This window comes from Nicotiana attenuata, unplaced genomic scaffold (genome assembly GCF_001879085.1).
Source record: "Nicotiana attenuata strain UT unplaced genomic scaffold, NIATTr2, whole genome shotgun sequence".
In the NCBI taxonomy this organism is placed as follows: domain Eukaryota; kingdom Viridiplantae; phylum Streptophyta; class Magnoliopsida; order Solanales; family Solanaceae; genus Nicotiana; species Nicotiana attenuata.
The window spans coordinates 598,155-613,797 of NW_017670417.1; the positions used below are offsets into that span (position 1 = coordinate 598,155).

Below are 15,643 nucleotides of genomic sequence, written 5' to 3' on the forward strand. Positions count from 1 at the left end.
AGTGCAGGCTGCCCCTTTTTTATTGTACGGTTGCAGATTTAACTTTCTTTCCTGACAAGAGACCCCCATAATCCTCTGCCGAGGTTCAGGCAGAAAATGGATTCTTACGGCAACGTGAGTGGCTTTTTCGTGCTTGGATGCATACATTAAATAAAATGTCAATGGTTGTCATAATATATCAACGGATGTATTTTTATTTTTTTTAAAGGAAGCTGCTAAAGACAGCGACGCAAATTTTTTGATGAAGTGCGGAACAATACGTGAAGGTTCAAGTGTCCCTAGCTACAATGATAAGTTGTTGTCGAAGCTTCAAGGTCTAGTCAGATTTTTCCTGATTCAATGATCCGTTGTCAATTCACAACAATGCGATGCAATAACCTTATTTTTAGCTATCTAAATTATTATCTTCATTTTTGTCGTTTCTAGTCAAACTCATTTTAAGAAAATATACGATTACCAAAATATTTTTTGTCGTTTTACTCGAGAACTATTATTGATAAAAGAATTATTATATATATCCAGTTTTCTTTAGATACTGTATATTGGTATGGCAGTGGCAGTTGTATCAGTCATCGGTACACAATTAGAGTTAAAACGATAATATGATGTGACTATGAAGATTATAACTGAAGCCAAGTCCCACTATGTACAGTAACAGCAGAATATTTTAACTAGTCCAATTTGTCTCGCATCCCAGGATTTTCAGATTTGTATCATTTGCATACAAATGAATATGGATTTGTTCTTCAGCCTTCCTTGCATGTATCTTGTCTCAATTCTACGTGTAAAATAGTTGACAACCTCTGATTGTGTCGCTAATCCACGTTGGAGCGTGTGTAACTCACATATTAGACTTGTAGGACGCGTGTGTTTACGAGTTCAACTTTATACAAGTTGAAGTCTATATGTATGTGCACTCCCAAAGTTAGAGTGTTTACTTGTCAGCTGAAGCCAAATTTGAGTGCCGGTTTTTGTATTTGGCCATGTTCAATCATTTCATACCATTGAGGCATTGACTATTAAGGGCATCTTCAACCCTTGCACCATTTTTTTTACACCAAAATGGTATAAACACCAAAATGGTAAACTGCAATCCATTACATTATTTTTCACACCAAGAAAGAATATTCCTTTTATATTCTTCTCTCTTCTATATTATATTATTTTATTTATAAAGCAATTTTTTTTTTTTTACATATTTATACCATATAATTCATATTTCTTTCTTATATAACAATTTAATATAAAATTATTTTATGCCTTTAATTTTTAAATAATATAAATTATAAGCAAATATTATACATATTAATTATAATTCAAATAAAAATAAAATCATTTATAAGATATAATTAAATAAATATTACATTATGATAAAATTTAGATTAATTTTTACATAAATATCAACTTACAAGATTAGTATGTTGCTCCCATAAATGCTCTATTGATGCATTATGAAGTGCAAAATGAGCATCTTTGTCCTTAATTTTTTTCCGCCGAGCTAAAAGTTGTTCAAATTGATAATTTTCATCTACTACCATTTCTACTGTTGGAGTTGGACCTTCCCAAGCATCTTGAATTGTTGCATTAAGATCACGTTCATCCTCGATTATCATGTTGTGCAGTATAATACATGCAGTTAATATATTATGGAGCACTTCTTTCCTCCAAAAACATGATGGCCCTACAATAATTGCAAAACGAGATTGCAAATCCAGCTGATGGTTGAGATTAATATGAAATCCATCCAACGGTTGTTGTAATTTTTATACAATTATACTTACAATAAAATTAACTATCAATTTTATATAAAAATAAAATATTCGAAAATTAATTTATAAAAATTATACACCAAAATTAAAATATAAAATTAATATTATAAAGATATTACATAAAAATTATAATTAATTACAAAATTATAGTGTGTTAAATTAAAAGAGTTATATAATAAAAGATAATATTAAAATAATGGTGAATAGTAATGGTGTTGATGAATAGTATTACACCAAATTTGGTGTAACACTATTCACACACTAAAATGGTGTAAGAAATGGTGTTGGATTGGAGCAAAAAAACACTAAATCTTACACTAAGATGATATTTGGTGTCAAAATTGGTGTTGGGTTGGAGATGGTCTATCAAATATACATGGCTTTTTACACTCTCTAAATAATGAAGCTTGTTGCTGTGCAGTTTTGAGTTTCATCATAGCGCAAAAATAGTCTAACTATACTGAGTTCCGTGAACTAGATAGAAATAATTCATGTAGTCATACTTCAACTATTTGGGACCGAGAAAGTAGTTTATTGATTTTTTGGTATGTTTTGTTGTGTGCACAGAATAGGAAGAAGAAAATTGATGGGGGATTCAATCTGATAATTGTGCATTCAAAAGTCACCCTCCAGGACCATAAGATTTGGTATGCTTTTAACATCACTTTTGTCTTTGCTTTTGATGATTGTTGTAAAAGCTTGTTGCTTGGCTGCATGCCTAGGGCCACTACTTTTCTCTCACATAAATCATAATGCATATAATTTGGGATTCTTTCTTGTGGTATGAAAACTTTCATACTATCACTGGATGCAGTGGCATGATTGTTAGGCTCCAAAACTTAGCGGTGGTAATTGGTTAAAAGAAAATAGTTATCCAACTATATTATCCATTAAAAATGTATTGGATAATGAACTATTTAAAAATGGGTCAAATATGGAAAAGAACCATATTATCCACTTAGAAAATGGATAACTAGCTGATAACTAATGGGTTAACTTTTACATTTGTAAAGCCTTAAATCGGGGGTTCCTTAAATTTGAGAGACTAGAAATTCTCCCAAAAGTGATCATATTCAAGAAGCCATGGATAATATGGATATTCATATTATCCGCGCGATTAACCCATTTTTTATTAGTATTAAATATGGGTCGGATTGGATAATTTATCCATTTTTTACATTACCTGTTTTCGGCCCGCTCATATCCGTCCCGACCTGCCCGTTTGTCACCCCTTTAGCAAGAAGTTTCAAATTCAAGCCCTTAGAGTCAGAACCTTCTTATAAGGAGCACTTTATTTCCTTAGTAGAACTCGAGCGTTTAAGTCGAAATCCTTATTATAAGGGAGGGGTACTTTACCTTCTTAACTGGTCTACCTAACGCGAATCTAAATTAGTCGGACTAGTTAGTCTTGTCTAAAAAGAAAAAAGAACTTCACTAGCATTATCTACCTAATTTTACATCCTACAATGAGAATAGGTGTAGGTCAAGTGACATGTTACCGGCCACTCATAGGACCGACCAGTCTAAGTTATAGTTACTTATCATTTTAATTTCCTTTCCCCTAACAACTTTGTTAAATAAAAGTTTCATATAGTTTACCTACACATTTTACATTACTAGTGTTATTACTTTATTTTAATTTATTTTTCTTTTTTGAGTAAAATGATGCACATAAAAGGAAACACATCAAAGACAACCATACAAAGAGATGTTATTTACTCATATAAAGAGAGAAATGAACTATTTTTGTGCCCTTTAAATAGTCAAAATTATTACTCCATTTATATGATCTAGAAAAGAAAGAAAAGTAACCTTTTCGGCAAAGTAAAAAACACATCAATGAAGATATTACAAATCAAATGAGATGGTTTTCAATTATAGAAAACCATAAAAAAGTTGTTATTTATTACTCACAAAAAAAGAGAAAGAGGCTGTTTTCGTGCTCTTTAGATATCCAAAAGCGTTATTTACATGATCTAGAAAAGAAAGAAAATTGACTCGATTGGACTAAGAGCCCGTTTGGCCAAGCTGCCAAAAACTACTTATTTTGAAAAGCGCTTTTGTTCAAAAGTGCTTTATGAAAAAGTACTTTTGCAAAATAAGTAGTTTGTGTTTGGCCGATTCGTTTGAGTAGTGCTTTTTGCAAGCTCATTGTGTTTGGCCAATCTTTTAAAAAAGTACTTTTAACTATCAAATTACGAAAAAGGACAATAAAGGTTCAATTTTCGATTAGTATTATTTATAAAAGAAAAATAAATTTAAACATTTATTAGAAAAGAATTCAGTTAAAATATAAAATGTAAAATAAAAATATAAAGTCAAAATTGTAATTAATATAAAATATAGTTATTCCAAAGCAATAATATTGAGTGTTTGGTATTATTTATTATTTACATTATAATTTAAATATATCAAAATACATCATTCAATATAAGTTTAAAATCTACTCTTATGAATAGGAGAAAGAGAATAAAAATAATCAAAATAAAAAAGAGAATAAATGCATAGCAGAAATAAAAAGGAATAGGAAAAGAAAAGGAAAAATTAAATTAATGAGGGATAATTTGAAAAAAATATAAATTTGTTGTAAGGTTATTTTTGTCTTGAATAAATTAACTTTCTTCTTCTACTTCTATTTTTTTTAAGAAGCTAGAATTTGTAGCTTCTTCACAGAAGTACTTTTTTTATTTTGATCAAACACCTTAAATTTTTCAAAAGGTACTTTTTTGATCAAAATAAGTATTTTGGCCTCCTACAAACTTGGTCAAACAGGCTCTAACCACTCAACTATAAAATTGTCAAACTCGTGCCTTCTTTATATCATTTTTCTCATATTCTTTCTAATCAGATGTTCGGATAATAAGTGTTCAACAATTTAACCTCGAGAAGTATACTTATTAGTGTGCTATTATGTAGGTTGATTGGTGTAGACTGTAGGGGCAGCTTTAATTGGAAAGTATAAAAGGATAAAGTTTGGACAGAGGACTTCGTCTCAAAAGGAAATAAAAAAGTGACATAAAAGTCAACAACGTGGGATGGTGGTCTATGTTTTCTTTTCCTCTCTAAATCATAGTCTGGAAAGACAAAAGTGGTGAATTTTTCTAATATGAATTGTTGATCTGATGCGAGAAATTTTTTACCAGATCATAAAAATATTTTTCATTTTGGTTGTTGTTACTTCATAACCGTCAAATTAGCTGTTATGTTTTAACTTATAAATTGAACTTTTGCTCCTTTGTGAAAACACTGAAATATCCTCTTTTACTTTTGCTTCTCTGCTTGTTTTACCTTATCGATTTCTATTATTTTCTACTCTTAGTTTATAATTAACTAAAAGAAATTGTTGAATCATAACGATACATCATTAATACATCACACTTTGGGTTATAACTCGTATTTCAACCCATTCTGATCCATGCAGATTCTCCTTTTAATTAGTTTGAATTCTGATCCGTCTATTACTATAATTCGTTTAACCTTGTTTAGATCAAGCCATAGGTACGCCATGTCTGAGCTTCACGGAAGATTCGAGAGTAGAGATGAAGAGAGAAGAGATAGAGATTGAAAATGTTCAGGTCATTTTCTTAAGTGACTAAAATGATATGTAATGTACACCTAATATAACAAACTAACCGACATTTTACACTTAACCATTGACTAACTACTTATCTACACCTTCTAGAACAATACTAGTTAAATAGCTTTAGGTACAACTATACTAAGCTAATAATTTCTACACTCCCCCTCAAGTTGAGAATGGAAAATATTTTTCATTCCCAACTTGGAGACCAGAACTGCGTGATGTTAGTGTCCTAAAGCCTATGTTAAAATGTCACCTGGTTGCTCATTACTTTCTATGTGTGCAATCTTGATTAACCCCTCTTGAATCTTCTCCCTTATGAAATGTCAATCAATTTTTATGTGTTTTGTTCTTTCATGGTAGATGGGATTTGCAGCAGTTTGTAGCGTAGCTTTATTGTCACAATATAGCTCCATAGGTTCTTTAATATCTACTGTTAGCTCCTTGAGTAAACCATTTAACTATGTCAACTCTGCCATTGTATGCGCCATACTTCTGTACTCAACTTCAGCTGAGCTCCTCGAGATAGTAGTCTGCTTCTTTACTTTCCATGAGATAACAAAACTCCCCAACTTGATACAGAAACCTGTAATTGACTTCCTGGACATGGGACATGATCCCCAGTCTGAATCACATAATCCCTTAACACTTTCTGCACTATTGCTTGACATAAGAAGTCCAAGTCCAGGCTGATCCTTGATGTACCTCACAACATGTAGTGCAGCTTCATAATGAGACTTCTTTGAAGCATGCATAAATTGGCTTTAGACATTATACTGCATATGCAATGTCAGGTCTTGTGATTGTCAAATACAGAAGCTTGCCAACCAGTCTTTGAAAAAAACTTCTGTCCTCCAAGATACTGTCAAGTGTTCCTATTCTCAATTTTATCAAACTCTGTGCTTGCAAGTTTCAAGTTCTGTTCCATTGGAGTCTTCTTGGGCTTTGATCCTGAGAGTCCTGCCTACTTTCTCTGAGACAAAAAAATGCCTTTTGCTGATCTAGAAATTTCAATTCCTAGGAAGTATCTCAATTCTCCAAGATCTTTCAGTTTGAAGTTCTGATGCAAGGCTGCTTTTGATGTATTAATCTCCTCTTGATCATTTCCTGTAATAAGTAAGTCATCTACATAGACAAGTACAAGAACAAACTTTCCATTAGTTGTTTTAGTAAACAATGAGTAATCATGTCTGCTTTGATGAAAGCCAGACTTGAGAGGTGCTTATGTTAGTTTCATCCATTGCTTTGAAGCTTGTTTCAAGCCATAAAGGGATTTGAGTAGTCTACACAACATATGCTCCCCCTGGCTACCAAACCCCTAAGGCATAATCATGTAAAATTATTTATGTAAATCTCCATTTAAAAAAGTATTATGTACATCCATTTGGTAGATTGGCCATTTTCTGAGTGCAACAACTGCTATAACAGTCCTCACTATGGTTATTTTGGCCACATGTGAGAAGGTGTCATGAAAATCAATCCCCTCCTGCTGGGTATAACCATTGGCTACCAGTTTGGACTTAAACCTTTCTATTGTGCCATCAGCATCGTACTTAATTTTGTCACCCATTTACATCCTATAGGGACTTTGCTAGAAGGCAAATTCACTACTTCCCAAGTGTTGTTTTGTTCTAATGCTTCAATCTCAAGTTTCATAGCCTTGATCCACCTGTCATCTTTAATAGCTTAGGAAAATGAGGCTGGTTCAGTGTCAGAAGAAAAAGAAGCTAGGTTGGATTGAAACATAGGAGAAAGATGAGATTAAGAAATGAATTGATGTATACAATAAAGAGATGAAGTAGAGGCAAAAGTAGAAGGCAGAAAAGGATGCACATAGTTAGTCAGCCATATGGGAGGTTTAGAGATCCTCCCTGACTTCCTGACTTGTATGGGGATGGTAACTGGGAATAGTACTTGCGTCAGGGGCCATATCATGAGTATCATATGATGACTCAGCATGCAAAGAAGGAGAACAAGAGGGAGAATGAGTAGGAGAGGAAGGAGAGTTAACATGAGAATCAGAGAAAGTAGTAGGTGAGTCTACCGACCCACTTGAAAGGTCAAGTGCAGTGACTTCTGGTTCAATATTGGTAGAGAGTTCTATTTTTATGTTGGAAGAAGGAAAGATATCTGGGACAATGTGACTAGGATTTGGATCAAGGATAACTAAGAATATGTGTTTATGGTGCTTGAAAAGAAAGATCCCTTCTTTGAAGACAACATCCCTACTAATCATGGATTTGTTAGCAGCAATATCATATACTCTATATCCTTTTTGTGTTGGTGCATACCCCATGAAGAATCCAGGAATAGAATTAGGGTTAAATTTGTCATGGATATCAGTCTTTGTGGCATAGCAACAGCACCCTATTATTCTCACATGGTCAAAAGAAGGTGGTTTTCCATGGAACATCTCATAGGAATATTTTTCTTGTAGAACATAACTGGGAAGTCTATTAATGATGTAGGTTGCTGTTAGAATGCAATCACCCCAGAATTTTAAGGGTGTGTTGGCTTGAAATCGTAAAGCTCTTCCTATTTCAAGAAGGTGCATGTGCTTTCTCTCCACAACTCCATTCTGTTGTGGAGTGTGCACACAACTACTTTGGTGAATTATTCCTTTGGACTCGAAGAGATTGAAACAAAGAGTGTTGAAGAATTCATGACCATTATCTGACCTGACACATTTGATGGTACTACCAAACTGATTTTCTACTAATTGAAGGAAATCCCTCAAAACAATATACACATCACTCTTTAGTCTCAAGAGAAAAGTTCATGCCATTTTAGTATAGTCATCCACAAGAGTTAGGGAGTATTTGAAGCCATTATAAGTACATACTCTATAGGGACCCCAAATATCCATATAGACTAGTTCAAAAGAGCAAACAAATTTAGAAGTACTAATGGGAAATTTAATTCTAACTTGTCAAAGAGGACAAACATGACAATTACCAGTGGATGTCTTAGACAAGTACTTATATATTTCAGGTATATTTTGTAAGACCGTCATAGGGGCATGTCCTAGTCTTTGATGCCACAAGAAGCTTGAGCTTGGCTGATGTGAGACTGTCATACAGTTGGAAGAAGAAGGGGTAGTAGCAGGTGCTGAAGGATTGAAGATGTAGAGCCCTCCTCTAAGTCTACCAATCCCCTTCACCATGCCACTGGAGAGGTCCTGAAAGATAAAAAAATCAGGATAAAAGTGGACAGAACTATTTAACTCTTTAGTGTATTTGGAGATAGACAACAGGTTATATATGAATTCAGGTACATAGAGCACACCATGAATGGTTTCTGAGTTAAATAGATTGCAAGAACCAATGCGAGTAATTTTTGTGCTATTACCATTAGGCGGATGTATAGAGGAATATTTAGGCTAAGGTATTCGAGTAACACTTGACAAGAGATTCAAGGATAATCCCATATGATTTGAACCACCAGACAACAGCTTTGTTCAGTCAGTGATTTACCTGCCATGTTAGCAACTTCTGTTGGCTGAGGTTCTTTACTTAAGAGCTTGAGAATCTGCTGATACTGTTCTGGAGTGAAGGCCTGCACAGTTGGAATATTTTGCATATTATATGCATATCCTGCATTCTGAAACTCATCCTCTGCATTCACAATATGTGCCATAGGTCCACTATTGTCTTTTGTTCCTCTCCTCTTATTGTTGTTGAACTTAAAACCTGGTGGATATCCATTCAGCTTATAACAAGTGTCCCTTGTATGTCCTTTCAACTTGTAGTAGTCACATATCAACATAGTGTTCCTCCTAGGTCTCATGTTGGAAGCATTGGCAGTTACAAGTGCATTGTTGTCTATACCTACAGGTGCGCCACATAGAATCCCATTCTGTGTAGCAGACCAACTACTCATTCTTTCCTTTCCTCTTGAATGGTCATAGAGTATGCTTGATCAAGTGCTGGTGTTGGATGCATCATTAGTATCTGACTTCTTTGTGGTGCATAAGTTTCATTAATCCCATTAGAAACCTCATAAGTTTCTAATGGTGTAAGAACACAATAAATTATCTGAACTTCTCACAGTCACAACCAGGAAAAGAGATAATCGACTCAAATTCATCCCACAGATCATTCAACCTAGAAAAGTACACATATACACTAGAGATTCCTAGTATTAAGGAACTTATTTCCTTGTTCATATGATAGATTTTTGTGGCATTCACCTTATCAAATCTATCTTTCATGGATTTCCACACCTTTTGCGCATCTGAAGAGTATACAATTCCTCTTCTAAGTTCTGATGCTACTGAACTCCTTATCCATGATTGGACTTGGACATTACACTGTTCCCATTGCCTTAACCTAAAAATGTCTTTCTCATATTATTCTGTCGTACAGTTTTCATCTATAAAACCTAGTTTAATTTTCACCAGTAGTGACATTATCATAGATCTACTCCACTCCGAATAATTTTCTGTTCCTATTAGTAATTCTGGCATAAGTGAGATACTCTGCGTGTCCGAATGATGCACATATAGCGGATCATTGCAATAGATTGTTTGAGTGTTTGCATGTGATGATCCAGCACTCACATCAGGAGTATCAATTGCCATTTCAGCAAAAATTTGTTGAATTTTGAAGGTTTCACAAGCAATGAACAATTTCATGAAAAAACGAGAAACTTTGGGGGAAAATGTTCATGAGATGTTGAAGCTCGACTGTAAGAATCGCATGGAGCCGGGCTTTGATATCATGTTAAGATCAAGCCCTAGGTCCGCCATGTCTGAGCTTCACAGAAGATTCAAGAGTAGAGATGAGGAGAGAAGAGATATAGAGCGAAAATGTTCAACTCATTTTCTTAAGTGACTAAAATGAAATGTAATGTACACCTAATATAATATGCTAACCGACCTTTTACACTCAACCATCAACTAACTACTTATCTACACCTTCTAGAACAGTACTAGTTAAATAGCTTTAGGTACAACTATACTAAGCTAATAATTTCTACGAACCTGTTCAAATTTGACCCGACCCGTCCACTTAACACCCGTAATCGCTATTAACAAAAGATCTTTGAAGACTGTGTTCTTAGCACCGCTAACTTGTTGAAAATGTAAACAGTGGACCCTCAAAGCTTGGACCACAAGAATAAAATGATGACACGTGTACTTAGCACGTGAGATGTAATGTCCTTATCCTATGCTTAAACGGTGGGGTCACGTGACATGTCTTGGTTTAAATAATGAACAGCATTTGGTGACCCAGAAGAATAAAAATGTCTGCATCAGTATTATGGGCCAAGAATTCTAGCCCAGCGCTTCGACATGTCGCTCATAGGCTTATCTACTTGCTTCTTAATTTACAAAGTTTGCACCCCACCAAATTGATGCTTTAACTTTGCCGAATTAACCCTGAGGGGTAGCTCGGTTGGTAAAGGCCTGAGGACAAAGTCCTTCAGGTCGTCAGTTCGAGCCCCCGAAGGGTCACTGGAGGCATTACAAACCGGCCGCGTCCCCGGGGCCCGTGGAACTAACCGTGGTGTACGCATTGAAACAGCGGGTCCCGGTGGGTACAGCTAGTCGGGTTCGCAAAGCGATGCCCGGAAACCACGGTAAAAAAAAAAAAAAAAAAATTTGCCGAATTTGGTATTTGATGCAGCGCTAAAGTGGAAATATCATTTACCCATAAACTTTCATATTCAAAATGAAGTTAGAGATAAATTCAAGAATTTAAGTTAGTGATATCAATGAATTCCATTTTAGTATGAAGACTATGGATTAATGTTCTTATGCTATGTTGCATTTGATTGAAAAATTCATTCATAAGTGTAATTTCATAAAAAATTTGAAAAAATCTTTTTCATATTTATAAGTGAATAATAACAACAATAATCTTTTTACTTCAAAAAAAATAATATTTGGCTTCTAAAGGTTCATTTCCTCCCATAATTTTAAAAAGATTGGTAGTTCTTTATATTTTTATGTAGCCCCAACACAAGGCGCCATTTTGATAACATTAAACGGACAAAAGGGAACTTGTTTTAACGATTGGAAGTTATGTTGAGAATTTAACTATCAATGTATTTTTCCTTGTGTGAATCATATTTCATAACATAATAAAAAGGGTATATTATACATATGGAATTTTTTCAAATAGTCAAAGCTCTTGTTTTTTATTTAGAAAACTTGGATCTCGTCTTTGGATTTATGTGATTGTTTGGTTTTACTTGGTTGCTTCTATTAACATTTATTTATATTTATATAGGGCTTTTTTCACTTTTAATTCGTGTCAGAAACTATTTATTTTTGATAGCTGAAAGAGTATATAAAATTTGTATAAGTTAGAGAGAATTAAGCAAAGAATCGAGAACAACAATTGCAGTTTGACATTTATTAACTCCAATGTAATGTAATTATTAAAAAAAAATTAATATAGTTAATATATTGATATGAATTTTTCACATAATATGTGTGATTTTGATTCTCACGGTCCTTTTCCCTTTCACCTAAAAAAATTTACTAGTCGATATACTCCTTCCGGTTAACTTTAATTAATTTTTTGGTATTTTTCTTGTAGTTAACAATATTTGATTTTTTGAGATATCAAGAAGGAATTAATTTTTCTAAAATTGCCTTTGTAATAAAGAATCCCGGAGTATTTATTATATTTTTAATGAATAAAATAAGGTTAATATGATCAATTTTATTATTAATTAATCTTAAAGATAATTCTTGATATGTGAAAAAAAAATCAATTAAAGTGGATCGGAGAAAGTAATATAAATTAAACATGTTGAAAAAGAGAAATAAATTGATTGGATGATTGCAACACCCATTTGTGGGATTGGAAGCAGCATAATAAATTTCTTACAATAGATATGGTTTTGAAGAAAAGAGTCATTCTTTAGTCATTCACTTTGTCAGAGAAGACTGTCACTCTCTAACAGTATTGAAAAGCTCATCTCTCTCTCTACCAAAGCACGCTTCTCGCATTTGAGAACAAAATACTCCCCCCTTTTTAGAAATATATTCGGCTGCATTTGATCTGGTTATTCAATTGACCTTTTCTTTTGAATTTCTAGAATTATAATATGCATTTTGTGGTGATATTTGATTGAAAATTTAGCTAGGTGGAAACGTTGTAGAAGAAATGCTTGAATACTGCTTCGGATTCATCGAGGTCAGTCCTAGTTTTGCAATTTAGATTACGAGCTTGTTTCGTTTTAGACGATCGTGTGGTAACTGTTCGGACGATGATTTGTGGTTCAAATATATTGTTTTTGATTTTTCTTTGTTTGTAGTATGTGAAGAAATTCTTGTGTAATTTCACCTTTTATCATCCTTGTGCGTGTATGAATTAGTAGATTTAGTGTTAAGACTGTGATACTGCAATCTATTGGAGAGCTCTATTTTTTGCTAATTTGGGCAATTGGGCTGACTTCTGCTAATACTGTCTTTATTGTCATTTCATCTAATAAAAGGACTGTTTTCATAGTATGATGTGAGGTAGATGAAGCTAAAGCTATGAGTTTTTATTTCTGTTGTGTTGGATATGGATCTGTTTATTTTACTTTTGACAAAGTATATCTGTTGATTTTATGAATTCCATGAATACTTGGACTTGAATAAAGCGGAACAAATACTGAGAGGATTCATTTATCCAACGCCAGTTAGTCTGGGATTGAGGCGTAGTGATTGATGGATATATGGTTCCACAGAAAATAGACATTTGTTATGTATCAGAAATATGTGTATTGGGTTTTTCATTTCTCTTAGGTATTAAGCTTTTGAATCTTTGCTTAAAACTATTATGTTTCTTAACGTTGGAACTCATAAAACCTGGCATACAACCATTGGAACCATAAGCACTCTATATTTTGAACATAATGTGGGTAATTTCCTTGACTCTTTCATTAAGCACCACGACCGATGATTCCTTCCGGGCCCCCCTGCCCCTCCCTTAACTGGAATAAATGCGAAGAATACGTGTGGTAATTATTGGCATGGTTTGGACGTTATCCTTTTACCTAGTCTTCTCAACTTGGTAAATGCCAATGGATCAGTATTTTTATTCCTTGCTGTGTTTCACTTACTATTTGTCACGCTTTTGTTTAGCTCATACCGACTAGCTTCATTTTGCTTACTTTTAGTCAGAGGTTCTCTTCAACTATATTGAGTTAACGACTTTGTCGTCGAACTAGGTAGACAAGAACACATATGGGATGGAGGACTGCACCAGAAGGAATTATGCAGAGAGGAGCAGAGATTAGTGTCAGTGATTCCCACAAGGTTCATTTATGGCGTCCACTGGCCTTGGCCATGGAGGAGCAGGCAGTTCTAGAAGTGCTAATGGATTCAAGAGTTCATCTAGTTCAGTCGACTGGCTGGGAAGAGAGATGCTTGAGATGCGGTTGAGAGACAGGGTGGACCATGATGATGACAGGGTGAGCTTCTAAATTTGACTGCACCAATTAGTTAATGTTTCATAGTTGACTCTACCACTAGTGGTCTTAGTCTGAGCGCTAACTAGGTTCTCTGTTAAGTTGAATAGACCATGCTTTTACTGGAGTTTTCTGGCTTTTGTTTTTCTCAGGAATAGTCAGCCTGACATTACTACTGCTTTAGTATTCATGTTAGGGCCTTAAAATGGAGGCATTTGGTCCTATGTACTTCAAGTTCATAGGCTTAAATACTTTGTGTAACACTTTGGATAGTCAGGATATGAAATGCCTAGTTAAATCAGTTCATATTAGCCTCTATATTGTATATATTCATATGAACTTGATGACAAGTTATTTTAAAGTTTAAAATTTTGATTTTAATGTTGAAATATCCTTGTAATCAAGTTGTCTCCCACCCGATGGAGTATGGACCTATCAAAAATACATATTACAGGTTTTTTTGGTTCAATGCCCCAAGAAACATGATTGTATTTTAATTTTTCCATGATAATTATAAAATAAAAAATGTAATTATAATATTAAGGGCTGAAGTCAATATTCCTACGGAATCGTCTACTGTCATCACTGTATGACTTACGCTATAACTTAATCTTCTCTAACAATCCTGGTTCCTCTACCGTCTCTCTCCTGTTCCCCCAAGCTGCACTTTCTCTCTTTTCTGCTGCCTGTGTGAGACTTCCTTCCTTTTCATTGTTTGATTAAAAAGGAAGTTTGCTTATAATGGTCTACTATACATATATATTGATTTTGTGTCTCTCAAGGATACTACTAACACTCAGCTTTAGAGCATTACAACTTCAGTGTCATTTATCTGGCAGACATCATTCTTCCTATCTTTTTGTAATAATCATGCAGGACAGCGAACCAGATATAATTGATGGTGTGGGTGCAGAAACAGGGCATGTTATTAGAACCAGTATCGGTGGTCGAAATGGTCAACCCAAGCAGGTTCTAATTGATTATGTGAAGTATTACTTATGATGTGGTTGGGATGAAAAATGACAGTTTTTATTGGGGTTCACAGAATGTCAGTTACATAGCAGAACACGTGGTCGGAACAGGTTCTTTTGGTGTGGTTTTTCAAGTAAGCAGTGCTATAATTTCTGGGTTATCTACTTCTGTTTTTTCTTTATGTTCTATGCTATTGAGATATAAGTTTGCTATCATCATAGGCAAAATGCAGAGAGACTGGAGAGATTGTGGCAATTAAGAAGGTTCTTCAAGATAAGCGATACAAGAACAGAGAATTGCAGATTATGCAAATGTTGGATCATCCTAATATTGTTGCTCTGAAACACTCTTTCTTCTCAACAACAGACAAGGAAGAAGTGTACCTTAACCTTGTCCTTGAATTTGTTCCAGAATCTGTCAATCGTATTGCAAGACAATACAACAGAATGAATCAGAAGATGCCATTGATATACGTCAAACTCTATACCTATCAGGCATGTCGTACTTATCGCTGGATGTAAACTCATAGTTAGACATTAGCTTGATTATGTAACCTTTGTGTGTGTGAACGATAGTTGGTGCTCTCATTGTGGACATTGGCTGGTGCTACTTGTCTATATTACTTTGGCTAGTTTTGAGTTTTAATTGCCTTTCTTTACTATTTAGTGCCTGCTGACAGCTCAGTCTTCTTCCGTTATTGTATTTATTTGCTTTTTATATTTTGGGTGGGTGGGTGGGCGGAGATACATGGTGGGGGATCCGCCGTTGAAATGTCACATGGTGCAAAATACTTGAGTTGTGTGCTAGTTTATACATTTGGTGTGAATCATGAATGCGTAATTTATCTCTTTGGATTTTTAGACCTTTCCTCTCCCTCTTGTGATGGTTTATGAAGTTACTGTAAGTGTTCTGC

At 34.3% G+C, this 15,643-nt stretch overlaps 2 protein-coding genes across 2 annotated transcripts; one reads left to right on the forward strand and one right to left on the reverse strand.

Moving 5' to 3' along the window:
• Positions 1 to 5,810: 5,810 nt before the first annotated feature.
• On the reverse strand, positions 5,811 to 6,919 carry LOC109239135 (uncharacterized mitochondrial protein AtMg00810-like). Its single transcript, XM_019405654.1, has 2 exons — positions 6,728 to 6,919; positions 5,811 to 6,089 (listed from the first exon to the last, which is right to left on the reverse strand). The coding sequence occupies exons 1-2, from the start codon at positions 6,917 to 6,919 to the stop codon at positions 5,811 to 5,813; spliced, it is 471 nt and encodes a 156-aa protein (XP_019261199.1).
• Positions 6,920 to 12,150: 5,231 nt separating this feature from the next.
• Positions 12,151 to 15,266, forward strand: LOC109239146 (shaggy-related protein kinase kappa-like). Its single transcript, XM_019405668.1, has 5 exons — positions 12,151 to 12,497; positions 13,519 to 13,761; positions 14,635 to 14,727; positions 14,804 to 14,863; positions 14,952 to 15,266. The coding sequence occupies exons 2-5, from the start codon at positions 13,615 to 13,617 to the stop codon at positions 15,249 to 15,251; spliced, it is 600 nt and encodes a 199-aa protein (XP_019261213.1). The 5' UTR covers positions 12,151 to 12,497; positions 13,519 to 13,614; the 3' UTR covers positions 15,252 to 15,266.
• The last annotated feature ends 377 nt before the right edge of the window (positions 15,267 to 15,643 follow it).

Bases quoted from the DNA above. Each gene is read 5' to 3' on its own strand.
- LOC109239135 (XM_019405654.1), bottom strand. From the start codon at position 6,919: ATGGGTGACAAAATTAAGTACGATGCTGATGGCACAATAGAAAGGTTT. The intron at 6,090-6,727 runs GTACATAATACT...CATGCTTCAAAG, and splicing joins GGCCAATCTACCAAATGGAT to AAGTCTCATTATGAAGCTGC.
- LOC109239146 (XM_019405668.1), top strand. From the start codon at position 13,615: ATGGCGTCCACTGGCCTTGGCCATGGAGGAGCAGGCAGTTCTAGAAGT. The intron at 14,728-14,803 runs GTTCTAATTGAT...TGGGGTTCACAG, and splicing joins GAAATGGTCAACCCAAGCAG to AATGTCAGTTACATAGCAGA. The intron at 14,864-14,951 runs GTAAGCAGTGCT...CTATCATCATAG, and splicing joins CTTTTGGTGTGGTTTTTCAA to GCAAAATGCAGAGAGACTGG.